We start from the raw sequence: 17,535 nt of genomic DNA on the forward strand, positions 1-17,535 counted from the left end.
GCTCCGCTGGAAGGAAGCTCCCTGGCTCTCCCCTGCAGTCCTGCACTACAGAAAGGGTAAAAAAGAGAGGGGGAGCACAATTTAGGCGCAGTATATATATATTATATAGGCAGCTATAAGGGAAAACACTCTGTATAGGTGATATCCCTGTGTCATATAGCGCCCTGGTGTGTGCTGGCATACTCTCCCTCTGTCTCCCCAAAGGGCTTTGTGGGGTCCTGTCCTCTGTAAGAGCATTCCCTGTGTGTCTGCTGGGTGTCGGTACTGCTGTGTCGACATGTATGATGAGGATAATGATGTGGAGGCGGAGCAAATGCCTGTGAATGTGATGTCACCCCCTGCGGGGTCGACACCAGTGTGGATGGACTTATGGAAGGAAGTACGTGACAGGGTCCGCTCCTTACATAAAAGGTTTGACGACATAGGACAGCCGGCTACTCAGCTTGTGCCTGTCCAAGCGTCTCAAATGTCATCAGGGGCTATAAAACGCCCGCTACCTCAGATGACAGATACAGATGTCGACACGGATACCGACTCCAGTGTCGACGATGATGAGACGAGTGTACCCTCTAATAGATCCACCCGTTACATGATTGAGGCAATGAAAAATGTTTTACACATTTCTGATGATACCCCAGGTACCACAAAAAAGGGTATTATGTTTGGTGAGAAAAAACTACCAGTAGTTTCTCTGACGTCCTAAGTGGATGCTGGGGACTCCGTCAGGACCATGGGGATTAGCGGCTCCGCAGGAGACAGGGCACAAAACTAAAGCTTTAGGATCAGGTGGTGTGTACTGGCTCCTCCCCCTATGACCCTCCTCCAAGCCTCAGTTAGGTTTTTGTGCCCGTCCGAGCAGGGTGCAATCTAGGTGGCTCTCTTAAGGAGCTGCTTAGAAAAAGTTTTTAGGTTTCTTATTTTCAGTGAGTCCTGCTGGCAACAGGCTCACTGCATCGAGGGACTTAGGGGAGAGAAGTTCAACTCACCTGCGTGCAGGATGGATTGGCTTCTTAGGCTACTGGACACCATTAGCTCCAGAGGGAGTCTGAACACAGGTCTCACCCTGGGGTTCGTCCCGGAGCCGCGCCGCCGACCCCCCTTGCAGATGCTGAAGATTGAAGGTCCAGAAACCGGCGGCAGAAGGCTTTTCAGTCTTCATGAAGGTAGCGCACAGCACTGCAGCTGTGCGCCATTGTTGTCACACACTTCACACCAACGGTCACGGAGGGTGCAGGGCGTTGCTGGGGGCGCCCTGGGCAGCAATGTATAATACCTTATTCTGGCTAAAAATACATCACATATAGCCCCTGGAGGCTATATGGATGTATTTAACCCCTGCCAGGTCTCAGAAAAACGGGAGAAGAAGCCCGCCGAAAAGGGGGCGGGGCCTATTCTCCTCAGCACACAGCGCCATTTTCCCTCACAGAAATGCTGGTGGGAAGGCTCCCAGGCTCTCCCCTGCACTGCACTACAGAAACAGGGTTAAAACAGAGAGGGGGGGCACTTATTTGGCGATATGTATATATATATATATTAAAATGCTATAAGGGAAAAACACTTATATAAAGGTTGTCCCTGTATAATATAGCGTTTTTGGTGTGTGCTGGCAAACTCTCCCTCTGTCTCCCCAAAGGGCTAGTGGGGTCCTGTCCTCTATCAGAGCATTCCCTGTGTGTGTGCTGTGTGTCGGTACTTGTGTGTCGACATGTATGAGGACGATGTTGGTGAGGAGGCGGAGCAATTGCCGGTAATGGTGATGTCACTCTCTAGGGAGTCGACACCGGAATGGATGGCTTATTTAAGGAATTACGTGATAATGTCAACACGCTGCAAGGTCGGTTGACGACATGAGACGGCCGGCAAACCAATTAGTACCTGTCCAGGCGTCTAAAACACCGTCAGGGGCGTTAAAACGTCCTTTTACCTCAGTCGGTCGACACAGACACGGACACTGACTCCAGTGTCGACGGTGAAGAAACAAACGTATTTTCCTTTAGGGCCACACGTTACTTGTTAAGGGCAATGAAGGAGATGTTACATATTTCTGATACTACAAGTACCACAAAAAAGGGTATTATGTGGAGTGTGAAAAAACTACATGTGGTTTTTGCTGAATCAGATAAATTAAATGAAGTGTGTGATGATGCGTGGGTTTCCCCCGATAGAAAATTATTGGCGGTATACCCTTTCCCGCCAGAAGTTATGGCGCGTTGGGAAACGCACCTTAGGGTGGATAAGGCGCTCACGCTTATAAAAACAAGTGGCGTTACCGTCTCCAGATACGGACGCCCTCAAGGAGCCAACTGATAGGAGGTTGGAAAATATCCTAAAAAGTATATACACACATACTGGTGTTATACTGCGACCAGCGATCGCCTCAGCCTGGATGGGCAGCGCTGGGGTGGCTTGGTCGGATTCCCTGACTGGAAATATTGATACCCTTGACAGGGACAGTATTTTATTGACTATAGAGCATTTAAAAGATGCATTTCTATATATGCGAAACTCTGGCATCAAGAGTAAGTGCGATGTCCATATCTGCCAGACGATGTTTATGGACACGACAGTGGTCAGGTGATGCAGATTCCAAACGGCACATGGAAGTATTGCCGTATAAAGGGGAGGAGTTATTTGGGGTCGGTCCATCGGACCTGGTGGCCACGGCAACAGCTAGAAAATCCACCTTTTTTACCCCAAGTCACATCTCAGCAGAAAAAGACATAGTCTTTTCAGCCTCAGTCCATTTCGTCCCCATAATATCTGCCCAGGGATAGAGGTAAGGGAAGAAGACTGCAGCAGGCAGCCCATTCCCAGGAACAGAAGCCTTCCACCGCTTCTGCCAAGTCCTCAGCATGACGCTGGGGCCATACAAACAGGTGCGGTGGGGGGTCGTCTCAAGAGTTTCAGCACGCAGTGGGCTCACTCGCAAGTGGACCCCTGGATCCTACAAGTAGTATCCCAGGGGTACAGATTGGAAATTCGAGACGTCTCCCCCTCGCAGGTTCCTGAAGTTTGCTTTACCAACGTCTACCTCCGACAGGGAGGCAGTATTGGAAACAATTCACAAGCTGTATTCCCAGCAGGTGATAATCAAAGTACCCCTCCTACAACAAGTAAAGGGGTATTATTCCACACTATATTGTGGTACTGAAGCCAGACGGCTCGGTGAGACCTATTCTAAATGGAGTCACTCAGAGCAGTGATAGCGAACCAGGAAGAAGGGGACTATATGGTGTCCCTGGACATCAAGGATGCTTACCTCCATGTCCAAATTTGCCCTTCTCACAAAGGGTACCTCAGGTTCGTGGTACAAAACTGTCACTATCAGTTTCAGACGCTGCCGTTTGGATTGTCCACGGCACCCCGGGTCTTTACCAAGGTAATGGCCGAAATGATGATTCTTCTTCAAAGAAAAGGCGTCTTAATTATCCCTTACTTGGACGATCTCCTGATAAGGGCAAGGTCCAGAGAACAGTTGGAGGTCTGAGTAGCACTATCTCAAGTAGTTCTACGACAGCACGGGTGGATTCTAAATATTCCAAAATCGCAGCTGTCTCCGACGACACGTCTGCTGTCCCTAGGGATGATTCTGGACACAGTCCAGAAAAAGGTGTTTCTCCCGGAGGAGAAAGCCAGGGAGTTATCCGAGCTAGTCAGGAACCTCCAAAAACCAGGAAAAGTGTCAGTGCATCATGGCACAAGGGTCCTGGGAAAAATGGTGGCTTCTTACAAAGCGATTCCATTCGGCAGATTTCACGCAAGAACTTTTCAGTGGGATCTGCTGGACAAATGGTCCGGATCGCATCTTCAGATGCATCAGCGGATAACCCTGTCTCCAAGGACAAGGGTGTCTCTTCTGTGGTGGCTGCAGAGTGCTCATCTACTAAAGGGCCACAGTTATGCATTCAGGACTGGGTCCTGGTGACCACGGATTCCAGCTTGAAAGGCTGGGGAGCAGTCACACAGGGAAAAAATTTCCAGGGAGTGTGATCAAGTCTGGGGACTTCTCTCCGCATAAATATACTGGAGCTAAGAGCAATTTACAATGCTCTAAGCTTAGCAAGACCTCTGCTTCAAGGTCAGCCGGTATTGATCCAGTGGGACAACATCACGGCAGTCGCCCACGTAAACAGACAGGGCGGCACAAGAAGCAGGAGGACAATGGCAGAAACTGCAAGGATTCTTCGCTGGGCGGAAAATCATGTGATAGCACTGTCAGCAGTTTTCATTCCGGGAGTGGACAACTGGGAAGCAGACTTCCTCAGCACGACCTCCACCCGGGAGAGTGGGGACTTCATTGAGAAGTTTTTTCCACATGATTGTGCACCGTTGGGAAAGACCAAAGGTGGACATGATGGCGTCCCGCCTGAACAAAAAACTGGACAGGTATTGCGCCAGGTCAAGAGACCCTCAGGCAATAGCTGTGGACGTTCTGGTAACACCATGGGTGTACCAGTCGGTGTATGTGTTCCCTCCTCTGCTTCTCATACCAAAGATACTGAGAATTATAAGACGTAGAGGAGTAAGAACTATACTCGTGGCTCCGGATGGGCCAAGAAAGACTTGGTACCTGGAACTTCAAGAGATGCTCACAGAGGACTCAGGGCCTCTGCCGATAAGAAGGGACTTGCTTCAGCAAGTACCATGTCTGTTCCAAGACTTACCGCGGCTGCGTTTGACGGCATGGCGGTTGAACGCCGGATCCTAAGGGAAAAAGGCATTCCGGAAGAGGTCATTCCTACCCTGCTCAAAGCCAGGAAGGAGGTGACCGCACAACATTATCACCACATGTGGCGAAAATATGTTGCGTGGTGTGAGGCCAGGAAGGCCCCACGAAGAAATTTCAACTCGGTCGATTCCTGCATTTCCTGCAAACAGGAGTGTCTATGGGCCTCAAATTGGGGTCCATTAAGGTTCAAATTTCGGCCCTGTCGATTTTCTTCCAGAAAGAATTGGCTTCAGTTCCTGAAGTCCAGAAATTTGACAAGGGAGTACTGCATATACAACCCCCTTTTGTGCCTCCAGTGGCACTGTGGGATCTCAACGTAGTCCTGGGATTCCTCAAATCACGTTGGTTTAAACCGCTCAAATCTGTGGTTTTGAAATATCTCACATGGAAAGTGACCATGATGTTGGCCCTGGCCTCGGCCAGGCGAGTGTCAGAATTGGCGGCTTTGTCTCACAAAAGCCCATATCTGATTGTCCATTCGGACAGGGCAGAGCTGCGGACTCGTCCCCAGTTTCTCCCTAAGGTGGTGTCAGCGTTTCATCTGAACCAGCTTATTGTGGTACCTGCGGCTACTAGAGACTTGGAGGACTCCAAGTTGCTAGATGTTGTCAGGGCCCTGTAAATATAGATTTCCAGGACGGCTGGAGTCAGGAAAACTGACTTGCTGTTATCCTGTATGCACCCAAAAAACTGGGTGCTCTTGCTTCTAAGCAGACGATTGCTAGTTGAATGTGTAGTACAATTCAGCTTGCACATTCTGTGGCAGGACTGCCACAGCCAAAATATATAAATGCCCATTCCACAAGGAAGGTGGGCTCATCTTGGGCGACTGCCCGAGGGGTCTCGGCTTTACAACTTTGCCGAGCTGCTACTTGGTCAGGGGCACACCCTGGCTGAGGAGGACCTGGAGTTCTCACTCGGTGCTGCAGAGTCATCCGCACTCTCCCGCCCGTTTGGGAGCTTTGGTATAATCCCCATGGTCCTGACGGAGTCCCCAGCATCCACTTAGGACGTCAGAGAAAATAAGATTTTACTTACCGATAAATCTATTTCTCGTAGTCCGTAGTGGATGCTGGGCGCCCATCCCAAGTGCGGATTGTCTGCAATACTTGTATATAGTTATTGTTACAAAAAAATCGGGTTGTTATTGTTGTGAGCCGTCTGTTCAGAGGCTCCTACGTTTGTCATACTGTTAACTGGGTTTAGATCACAAGTTATACGGTGTGATTGGTGTGGCTGGTATGAGTCTTACCCGGGATTCAATATCCTTCCTTATTGTGTACGCTCGTCCGGGCACAGTATCCTAACTGAGGCTTGGAGGAGGGTCATAGGGGGAGGAGCCAGTACACACCACCTGATCCTAAAGCTTTAGTTTTGTGCCCTGTCTCCTGCGGAGCCGCTAATCCCCATGGTCCTGACTGAGTCCCCAGCATCCACTACGGACTACGAGAAATAGATTTATTGGTAAGTAAAATCTTATTTTTTCCTGCATCTGACGAATTAAATGAGGTGTGAGGAAGCGTGGACTTCCCCAGATAAGAAATTGATCATTTCTAAACGGTTAATGTCTGCGTACCCTTTCCCGCCAGAGGATAGGTCACGCTGGGAAACACCCCCTAGGGTAGATAAAGCGCTGACACGCTTATCAAAGAAGGTGGCACTACCATCTCCGGATACGGCCGCCCTAAAAGAACCTGCTGATAGAAAGCAGGAAAGTACCGTAAAAGCTATATACACACACACTGGCATTATATTGAGACCCGCTATTGCATCAGCTTGGATGTGCAGTGCTGCAGCTGCGTGGTCAGACTCCCTGTCGGAAAACATTGATACCATGGATAGGGACAATATTTTGCTAACGATTGACCATATAAAAGACGCGGTCTTATACATGCGTGATGCACAGAGGGATATTTGCCGGCTGGCATCAAAAATAAGCGCTATGTCCGTTGCCGCCAGACGGGGGTTATGGACTAGGCAATGGTCAGGTGATGCCGACTCCAAGCGGCACATGGAAGTTTTACCCTATAAAGGGGTGGAACTTTTTGGGGAAGGTCTTTCAGACCTCGTTTCCACAGCTACTGCTGGGAAATCGACTTTTTTGCCACAGGCTACCCCACAGCAAAAGAAAGCACCGTATTATCAGGTACAGTCCTTTCGGCCCCAGAAAAATAAGAGGGCTAGAGGCTCATCCTTTCTGCCGAGGGGCAGAGGAAGGGGGAAAAAGCTGCAGCACACAGCTAGTTCCCAGGAGCAGAAGTCCTCCCCTGCGTCCGGTAAGTATACAGCATGACGCTGGGGCTGCTCAGGCGGAACCGGGAACGGTGGGGGCACGTCTCAGGTTTTTCAGCACACAGTGGGCTCTCTCACAAGTGGTTCCCTGGGTCCTTCAAGTAGTATCTCAGGGGTACAGGCTGGAATTCGAGACGTCTCCCCCCCGCCGTTTCCTAAAATCTGCCTTGCCGGCAACTCCCTCTGCCAGGGAGGCAGTGTTGGTGGCTATTCAAAAACTGTATTCACAGAAAGTGATTGTCAAGGTACCCCTCCTTCAGCAAGGAAAGGGTTACTACTCCACAATGTTTGTGGTACCGAAACCGGACGGTTCGTTGAGACCCATCTTAAATTTAAAAGACTTGAACACTTATATCAAAAGGTTCAAGTTCAAGATGGAATCGCTCAGGGCGGTTATTGCGAGCCTGGAGGAAGGGGATTACATGGTCTCCCTGGACATCAAGGATGCGTACCTGCATGTCCCCATTTACCCTCCGCACCAGGAGTACCTCAGATTTGTGGTACAAGACTGTCATGATCAGTTCCAGACGCTGCCGTTTGGGTTATCCACGGCACCGAGGGTCTTTACCAAGGTAATGGCCGAAATGATGATACTCCTTCGCAAGAAGGGAGTTTTAATTATCCCGTACTTGGACGATCTCCTGATAAAGGCGAGGTCCAAAGAACAGTTGATAGTGGGGGTGGCACTTTCTCGGGAAGTGCTACAACAGCACGGCTGGATTCTCAATATTCCAAAGTCACAGCTGGTCCCGACGACACGTCTTCTGTTCCTGGGAATGATTCTGGACACAGACCAGAAAAGAGTGTTTCTTCCACTGGAAAAAGCCGAGGAATTGTCATCTCTGGTCAGAGACATCCTAAAACCAGGAAAAGTGTCGGTACATCAATGCACACGAGTCCTGGGAAAAATGGTAGCTTCATACGAAGCAATTCCATTCGGAAGGTTCCACGGAAGGACGTTCCAGTGGGACCTGTTGGACAAATGGTCCGGGTCCCATCTCCAGATGCAACAGCGGAAAACCCTATCTTCCAGAACCAGGGTGTCGCTGCTGTGGTGGCTGCAGAGGGCTCATCTACTAGAGGGCCGCAGATTCGGAATACAGGACTGGGTCCTGGTGACCACGGATGCCAGCCTTCGGGGCTGGGGGGGCAGTCACAAAGGGAAGAAATTTCCAAGGACTGTGGTCAAATCAGGAGATTTCTCTTCACATAAATATCCTGGAGCTAAGGGCCATTTACAATGCCCTAAGCCAGGCAAGACCCCTGCTTCAAAACCAGCCGGTACTGATCCAGTCAGACAACATCACGGCGGTCGCCCATGTAAACAGACAGGGCGGCACGAGAAGCAGGAGGGCTATGGCAGAAGCCACAAGGATTCTCAGATGGGCAGAGAATCATGTGTTAGCACTGACAGCAGTGTTCATTCCGGGAGTGGACAACTGGGAAGCAGACTTCCTCAGCAGGCACGACCTCCACCCGGGAGAATGGGGACTTCATCCAGAAGTCTTCCAAATGCTGGTCAACCGGTGGGAAAAACCACAGGTAGACATGATGGCGTCCCGCCTCAACAAGAAGTTGAAAAGATATTGCGCCCGGTCAAGAGACCCTCAGGCGATAGCGGTGGACGCTCTAGTGACACCATGGGTGTACCAGTCGGTTTATGTGTTTCCTCCTCTACCTCTCATACCAAAGGTACTGAGAATAATAAGAAGGCAAGGAGTGAAAACCATACTCGTGGTTCCGGATTGGCCAAGAAGAGCTTGATACCCGGAACTTCAAGAGATGCTTGCAGAGGACCCTTGGCCTCTGCCGCTCAGACAAGACCTGCTGCAGCAGGGACCCTGTCTGTTCCAAGACTTACCGCGGCTGCGTTTGACGGCATGGCGGTTGAACACCGGATCCTGAAGGTGAGGCCATGAAGGCCCCGACGGAGGAATTTCAACTGGGTCGATTCCTGCACTTCCTGCAAGCAGGGGTGACGTTGGGCCTCAATTTGGGGTCCATAAAGGTCCAGATTTCGGCTCTGTCGATTTTCTTCCAGAAAGGACTGGCTTCACTGCCTGAAGTTCAGACTTTTGTCAAATGAGTTCTGCATATTAAGCCTCCTTTTGTGCCCCCAGTGGCACCTTGGGATCTCAATGTGGTTTTGGCATTCCTAAAATCACATTGGTTCGAACCACTTAAGACTGTGGATTTAAAATATCTCACGTGGAAAGTGGTCATGCTGTTGGCCCTGGCGTCAGCCAGGCGGGTTTCAGAATTGGCGGCTTTGTCTTGTAAAAGCCCTTATCTGATTTTCCATATGGATAGGGCAGAATTGAGGACTCGTCCTCAGTTTCTCCCAAAGGTGGTCTCAGCTTTTCACTTGAACCAACCTATTGTGGTGCCTGCGGCTACTAGGGACTTGGAGGATTCCAAGTTGCTGGACGTAGTCAGGGCCCTGAAAATGTATGTTTCCAGGACGGCTGGAGTCAGAAAAACTGACTCGCTGTTTATCCTGTATGCACCCACCAAGCTGGGTGCTCCTGCTTCTAAGCAGTCTATTGCGCGCTGGATTTGTAGTACTATTCAGCTGGCGCATTCTGCGGTAGGCTTACCGCAGCCTAAATCTGTAAAAGCCCATTCCACACGGAAGGTGGGCTCATCTTGGGCGGCTGCCCGAGGGGTCTCGGCTTTACAACTTTGCCGAGCAGCTACTTGGTCATGGGCAAACACGTTTGCAAAATTCTACAAATTTGATACCCTGGCTGAGGAGGACCTGGAGTTCTCTCATTCGGTGCTGCAGAGTCATCCGCACTCTCCCGCCCGTTTGGGAGCTTTGGTATAATCCCCATGGTCCTTACGGAGTCCCCAGCATCCACTAGGACGTCAGAGAAAATAAGAATTTACTCACCGGTAATTCTATTTCTCGTAGTCCGTAGTGGATGCTGGGCGCCCATCCCAAGTGCGGATTGTCTGCAATACCTGTACATAGTTATTGTTACAAACATCGGGTTTTGTGGTGAGCCATCTCTTCAGAGGCTCCATTTGTTATCATACTGTTAACCGGGGTTCCTATCACGTGTTATATGGTGTGATTGGTGTGGCTGGTATGAGTCTTACCCGGGATTCAATAATCCTTCCTTATTGTGTCAGCTCTTCCGGGCACAGTTCCTAACTGAGGCTTGGAGGAGGGTCATAGGGGGAGGAGCCAGTGCACACCAGATAGTCCGAAATCTTTCTATAGAGTGCCCAGTCTCCTGCGGAGCCGCTAATCCCCATGGTCCTTACGGAGTCCCCAGCATCCACTACGGACTACGAGAAATAGAATTACCGGTGAGTAAAGTTATTTTTTGCCCAATATTTAATTTTCCTGGTTAGGAGCTTTAGGGGTAGCTACAGATCTTTGAGAGGGGCGGCATTATTCTTCTTTACATCCACAAGCCTCTGCATTTTTGGGGGTTTATTTGTACTCTCAAAACCAGTAAATGTTAAATAGAAGCAGCATATTTTATACAGAAAATTCTCTTTGTTGATATCTAGTGTGCTCTCGCTCTCTTTTAGGCCGGTCAGGAATCGTTTCGCTCCATCACGCGATCATATTACAGAGGTGCAGCCGGTGCTTTATTAGTTTATGATATTACAAGGTGAGTGTTTTTGTCCCAGACTTTTAATCCCTCCCTGCAAGTTACTGCATATAGGCAAGAGGGGGAGCCGTTGTGCCTCACTCTGTCATGCTGGTGTCTAATTAAGCTCCTTGTGGATTTTTATAGGTGCACTTCTTCCACAGGTGCCACTTACACTTCATTTTACAACAGTACCAACCCTCAATTACACCCAGTTAGCTCAGGAGTTGGAAGCAGTTGGGATAATTACTGACCCAGCTAAATAGATTTACTCACCTGTGCATGAATTAAGAAGTTCACAAGACCTGACCTGTTGGGGGTTGCCGAGAACCAGGATTTAAAAAAACAAAACAAAAAAAAAAACTGGTAGAATTCTTATTTTGAGCATCCTTTATAAAAGCATCATTTGTGAATTTTTGAGCATCCTTTGTAAAATTGGTAGCCAGTATGTCGCAGTAAATTCTGAAAGGGTTACACTCAAAAAGGAGAATAGCTCAAGGACAGTTCTAACCACACGGCCATCTTGTTTAGTAGGGTGTGCTATTTCCAAACCCATGGTTGCTTGATGGAAGGAGAAAAAAAAAAAGTATGTGTTAAAGTACCACGTTATATTAACAGTTTGCCTTATGTTTCTGTGCCTAGGAGAGACACATTCAACCATCTGACAACCTGGCTTGAAGACGCTCGCCAACACTCAAATTCAAACATGGTGATTATGCTAATTGCCAATAAAAGGTAAATTTACATGGATGTTTGTGATGATATTATTTTTCTATTGTTGCTCTTTTATTAATACTATTATCTCCCCCTTTCATGATCAAACCAGTTTTTAGATTTGTTAAACATCCATTGCATCTGTAATAACTCAAAATGTGTTTATATACCAAAAGGGGGGGAGAGAAGGCTTTATCTTGGTATATTAGGGTACTTTCCCACCGCTTTCCTGATACAAGTCTCTCCATTGCTGCCCTGTAAATGCCCTCTGCTGGAGAAAAAGTTTTTGACACCCCTGGAATTTCATCCCAGGATTTCCTGCTTTAAGGAAAATCAGCGCAGAGTGTTCACTTTGACGGTTTTAAGCTGTGATTGGGGTGTTGGAAACCAGATGTAGCTGGTCCTGGCATCTTTCTGTGACCCCTGACTGCCATTGTCAGCTGTGACTTAAGGTACGTACACATTGGCTGATATATCCGCCGTTCTATTGAACAGCCGGATATATTGTGGGTCTATCAGCCAGTGTGTACGATCGATATGTCTGTGAACGCCCTCGTTAAGATATATCACGTCGGCCCTACAGCACAGCCGATGACCAATATATCTACTGATATATTGGTGCATTGCTATGTGTGATTGATAGCTGAACTGGGCGTGCGCATGTAAACGCACGCCCAGTTCCTGATGTCAGTCTTGACGGATCAGGCAGTGTGTATGCTCAACACACTGCCTTGTCCCTCCATAGATACATCTGCAGATCAAGTAATTTGCAGATATATCTACTAGTGTGTACCTAGTATTACAGCATCTGCTCTATCAGAAGAGTGCTGGCATCATTTACTGCTTTCCAATATACTGACAGCCGGCATCCCGCCTGCTGGTATATCATACCCGATCCCTGGAAACAATATGTATTGTGTGTTTGGTTTTATAGCATTGGTATAATGCTACACACACATTATGCTTTGATATACATGACCTGACTGTAGAAAAGTACGGTAACCAAGGGCTTGCAGTTCAGACAACCCACGGATGCTTATCATACATTTTACAAAATAAATTCTGTCTGTATTGTTTTTTTAAGAGATATATTCTTTATTTCATAAAAGTATGATGTCTGGTGGGTTTTTGTGTCTTGCTAGTTAGTCTTAGGACATACTGCTCATCTGCAAGCTTTCCGCCTAGATGGAAAGCCTTTGAGTGCTCCTTAGGGCTGAAACACACTACCCGGCTATTGCCGGCCGGGAAAAAGCCGGACGGCTTTTTCCCGTGCCGGCATTGTAGTTAACAGTGTGAGGGCTAGGGTCCCTTCACACTGCACGGCCCCGGCCCGGCTGCCGGGTTGCAGCCGGGTCTCACCACTGGAAGGTCCGGCGGCCGGGTGGGCGCCGGGCCGTGTTTGCAGCCAGTAAACCATGTGTGTGAAGGGGAGCTTTCACACACAACGTTTTTTTCGGAAGCCGTGTCTGATGCTGCGCATGCGCACAGCATCACACACGGCTCAAAGCCGTCCTGTGTGCGAGACTCTGCCGGTTTCTCCCGGATGGCAAAAAGCCGGACAAACTTTGTCCGGCTTTTTGCCATCCGGGAGAAACCGGAGTGTGTGTTTCAGCCCTTAGGCCAGTGTCTAATGAGGATGCTCATCCGTAACTCATGGTTACTTAACCATTGATGTTTTCATCCTGATGGTTTCCACTTGATTCCATACACCTCATTCCGATGGTTGTTCTGATGTTTGGTGATGCCATTCCTGCTGCTGACACCACAAGGTGGTACTATAAGTCTGTAGGAGAGCCTCAATGCGCCTGAGTACAACCATTGCATGAATAGTTAACATGCAGTGGTTACATGCCATCGATAGGCATTGTACTCGTGCTGGCAAGACGGTAAGCAATTTCATCTTGCCCTTGCTATGGCCATACCTTGTGTCTTATGCAGATGTAATTTCTGTAATGTAATATGTTATAGCAGATTATAGAGCAGTGACAGGCAATCAAGAGCCACATTGGACGGCTCTCTAGCTGCACAAAGTGCCGCACATTTTGCTCTTAATCTCAGTAAAATGAATCAATACATTTTCATCATGGTGCTTTAATGTAAATCACAATAAATGGGTGTTTAAGTTAAACAAAAATAAGGCTATAGTTATTAAATTGTATGTTTGATAACAGCCTTGACACTCGTAAAGCCACAGGAAATACTAAAGCAGCAGAGTTAATGGGTAGAGATTATCGGTGCAAGATTCTAGTCTTGCCTGTTTTGAAAAAACATGTATGTATTTCTCACTGAGAACTCAGAGGGGTCTGCATCTGCACCCCTAGGACTTTCTACCTTGCATTATGTCCTAATGAAGTATTTACTGAAAGGCCTGTGTAAAATGTGACCGGCCAATTATCTTTGTGCATTATCACCACCCCAGCCCCCCTTCCACGCTCCCTACTCCTGTAATGAAAAATGTATTAGCGTGGTTATTCAGAAAGATAAGACTACATAGATCTGTAGCTGATGAGGTAGCAATGATGACCTCAAGAGCCCCATTCGTTTTGGATAGGCGATGACCACACACAGATTTGTAATTGGTCTATAAGCAAATTTTCCGGCTTCCAGTGTATAGGTTGACCCCATATGGTCAACATTCTCAGAAGGTTGACATGTTCAAAGGTTGACAAGTACAAAAGGTCAACATTACAATGGTTGACGCACACAAATTGTGGACTGCAATTGGGAATAGTAACCTTACCCAGAGCGTGACGAGCGAAGCAAGCCAGCAAGTGTACACCTTTCCATTGATTGTGCTTTGATATGGTTAAACCTACAAAATGACACCCAAAAAACTTGTCAACCATCATCATGTCAATATTTTGTACCTGCCGACCTAATGACTGTCTATCTGGACAGTGAAGATTTCTATACCACACCATTTTTTTTCAGTCATATTTTATTATTTAGTAACCGTTTCTTATATAGCGCAGCAAATTCCGTTGCGCTTTACAATTGGAACAACAGTGATAACACAAAACTGGGTAATAACAGATATATGGGGATATCCAATTAACCCCGGTAAATTACCGGGGCTAATTGTCCCACTGGGGGCAGCCGAAGCAGAATCCCTGGAAACAGCCCGTTGTCGTCTGAAAACGGGCCTGTTTCACACAAAAACACACAGCTTTCACTGAACCTGTGTGTTTTCAGGAGAAGAGGGTTTTTTTTGTTTGTTTTTTATAGGCGATCCATCTGGATAGCCTGTAAAAAAACAAAAAAAAAACAAAAAACGGTGACGCATCAGAAAAACGGCTGTTTTTCGGACCCGATGTTTTACCGGGGATAATTGGATATCCCCCATAGATGTATATGGTGCAGTGTCATAAAGCAAATCATTTTAGTTTTCTAATTGGATGTCATTAAATCCTTACTTAAAAGTATATAATCTTGGTTTGAGATAGATACTATGCTGCTTTCAATGTGTGTGGGGTTTTTTTTAATGTTATTTTCAGAATTATTATTTATACATAAAGCAAACTCTTTTTAATTAACACAGACCTTGAACTACTAGGCAGGAAAGAACCATGACCTTCAGTAAGCTAACGGCCCCATCATCTCCCCTCATTGCCTTTGCAGCACTGTCACTGCTAATTGCGCTTCGCAGATCTCATTAGAGGTATTGAGATGAAAGATTGCATGAAGGTAGACAGCTAGTGTTCACAGCTGAGAACACAACTTCCTATGTCACCAATAGAAAGTGTTCCCATCAGAATTATTTTTTTTCCATTTAAGTGTTTTATACATGCTGAGGCCACTTGCACTTGTTTTCTATCCTGCCTTTTTAAAATTTAGACACCACCAATGTAGAAGCATGTCTTGCACTCAATAAGTATATATGTTTAAAAGCACAACTAATTTTCTCTTACGTCCTAGAGGATACTGGGGTCCACATTAGTTCTATGGGGTATAGACAGGTCCACTAGGAGCCTTGGGTGCTTTAAGAAATCAAGTGTGGGCTAGCTCCTCCCTCTATGCCCCTCCTACCAGACTCAGTTTAGAAAATGTGCCCGGGGGAGCTGGTCACGCTTTGGAGAGCTCCTGAAGAGTTTTCCACCTTTATTTAAATGTTGTTTTTTTTCAGTCAGGTCTGTTTTGACAGAAGTCTGACTGCTTCGTGGGACTTAGTGGGTAGAACGGCCCAACTTCCTTAGAGTTAATGGTCCCGTTTCTCTGCTGACAGAACACTGAGCACCTTAGGGAGCCATTCGCAAGCCACACCACGGCGCATCGTACCCTCCCGCAACACGCCGCCACCCCCTAACAGAGCCTGAAGACAGAAGAGTGGTGAGTACAGCGCCGGCGTCCCGGTTAGCGGGTCGCCGGCGGGAATGACTGCACAAGGGTGGGAGCGCAGCTCTGAGTACAGGCTGCGCTTCAGGGGGCTCAGAAGGCACACACTGCAGTGTGTCCCGCTGTGAGGGGCGCGCTGAGCCACCATTGATACCCACACTGGCTACAACTATCTAACAGGGGTTTTGACCCTTGGTTGGACATTATATTACCTCAGGCCAGTATAATAAATGCGGGAAGCCACGTGCCATTACAGGGGGGCGGGGCTTCAGTCAGAGCGGATCCTACAGCTCTCCGGCGCCATTTCCCTCTGTAGCTCATACAGGCAGCATTCACAGGGAAGCGCAGCTCCTCCACAAGGACTCAGTCTCCTCAGCGGTACCAGGGGGTCTTAGTGAAGGGGGTGGGGGGAGCAGTGTTAAGATTATAAGCACTACTGAGGTGTTAGTTCTTGCGACCCAGCTAAGTTTCACTTTTGCTAAAGGGGCGCTGTGTGGCTGGCTCTGACTTCTGTGTCTCTCTGAAGACCCTGCCTACATATACTGTGTTTTCACCTGGTGTCTGTGGGTGTCCCTTCACATTCATGTCCAGGGACTGTTTCTTGTACAGCGGAATGTCTCTCATCCCATGGGGACGCACTGCCCTGTACCCAGGATAGTGCTCACTCCCAGTCCAGTGGGGCTGAACCCCCATGGTTAGCTTACATAAAAGGGATGATTTCTAATATTTCCACTAAACTGTCTCATAATGAGAAGGAGACGCAATTCTTACGGCAGTCTATGGATGACCTGATAAAGATTCAGCTCACATGCCTGCGTCTCAAGCCCTCGCCATTTGCCCACAAAAGCGTACTCTGGCCCAAATCATGCATGATGATACTGATCTTGATGCATCAGATCCAGAGGAGGAGGAAGTGGATGTGTGGGGATGGGAGGGGGGGGGGGGGGGGGGATGGGGAGAGAGAGGAGTGTGCTGTGCTGTCACTGGGGATTCAGGGGCTATCAGAACTGTCCTGCACATTCCTCACAGGACAGAGGAGGAATCTTATTTTAATACTAAAAAGAAATCCTCCACTACTTTTCCCGCTTCAAAGGAATTGAATGCCCTCTTTGAAGAGGCTTGGGTAAACCCTGACAAGAAATTTCAGATCCCTAAAAGGTTGATTTCTTCCTTTCCCTTTCCATTAGATGATAGGAAGAAATGGGAGAACTCGACGATTGTGGACGCATCGGTGTCCAGGTTGTTGCGTAAGATGGTCTTACCAGTTCCCGGGGCTGCGTCCTTAAGACGCGGCTGACCGCAAGATTGAGACCACTCTCAAATCTTTATACACAGCGGCGGGGGCGGCCCGGAGACCCACTATTGCTTGTGTCACTAGGGCCATCGCTAAATGGTCAGGTAACCTAATTGATGGTTTAGATTCCTTAACCAGGGACGATATTATTTTACTCCTACAGCATATCCAGGACTCTGCTAACTTTATGGTGGAAGCCATAAAAGAAATTGGTGTGCTCAATGCACGCACCACTGCCATGACAGTTTCAGCACGCAGGGGATTGTGGCTACGCCAGTGGACTGCGGAAGCGGACTCCAGGAAAGGAGTGAAAAATCTGCCTTTCACAGGAGAGGTCCTGTTCGGGGATAAGCTAATATCCAAGGCTACGGCGGATAAGTCTACATACATACCTTCCTTCCGCAGCTACCCCGGCTAGGAAAGCCTACTCTGCTCCAACTCTGCAGTACTTTCGGATGGCTAAATTCAAGGGCAAATCCAAGGGTGGTTCTACAGCCATCAAAAGGAATAGAAGTAAGCCCAGAAAACCTGCAGCTGCAGGTTCTCAGGAACAGGCCTCGGTCTGCTTC

The 17,535-nt window shown here is 48.0% G+C and overlaps 1 protein-coding gene across 1 annotated transcript in view; it reads left to right on the top strand.

Annotated features, from left to right (window-relative positions):
* The window catches only part of RAB2A (RAB2A, member RAS oncogene family), a 175,562-nt gene that overhangs the window by 90,735 nt on the left and 67,292 nt on the right, over nt 1-17,535 (top strand). Inside the window, exons 4-5 of the mRNA XM_063923775.1 lie at nt 10,565-10,647; nt 11,269-11,361. Of these exons, the coding sequence (XP_063779845.1) occupies nt 10,565-10,647; nt 11,269-11,361 (176 nt within the window). The remainder of the gene's footprint in view (nt 1-10,564; nt 10,648-11,268; nt 11,362-17,535) is intronic.

The sequence above is a fragment of the Pseudophryne corroboree genome, chromosome 5 (genome assembly GCF_028390025.1).
Source record: "Pseudophryne corroboree isolate aPseCor3 chromosome 5, aPseCor3.hap2, whole genome shotgun sequence".
Classification (NCBI taxonomy): Eukaryota; Metazoa; Chordata; class Amphibia; order Anura; family Myobatrachidae; genus Pseudophryne; species Pseudophryne corroboree.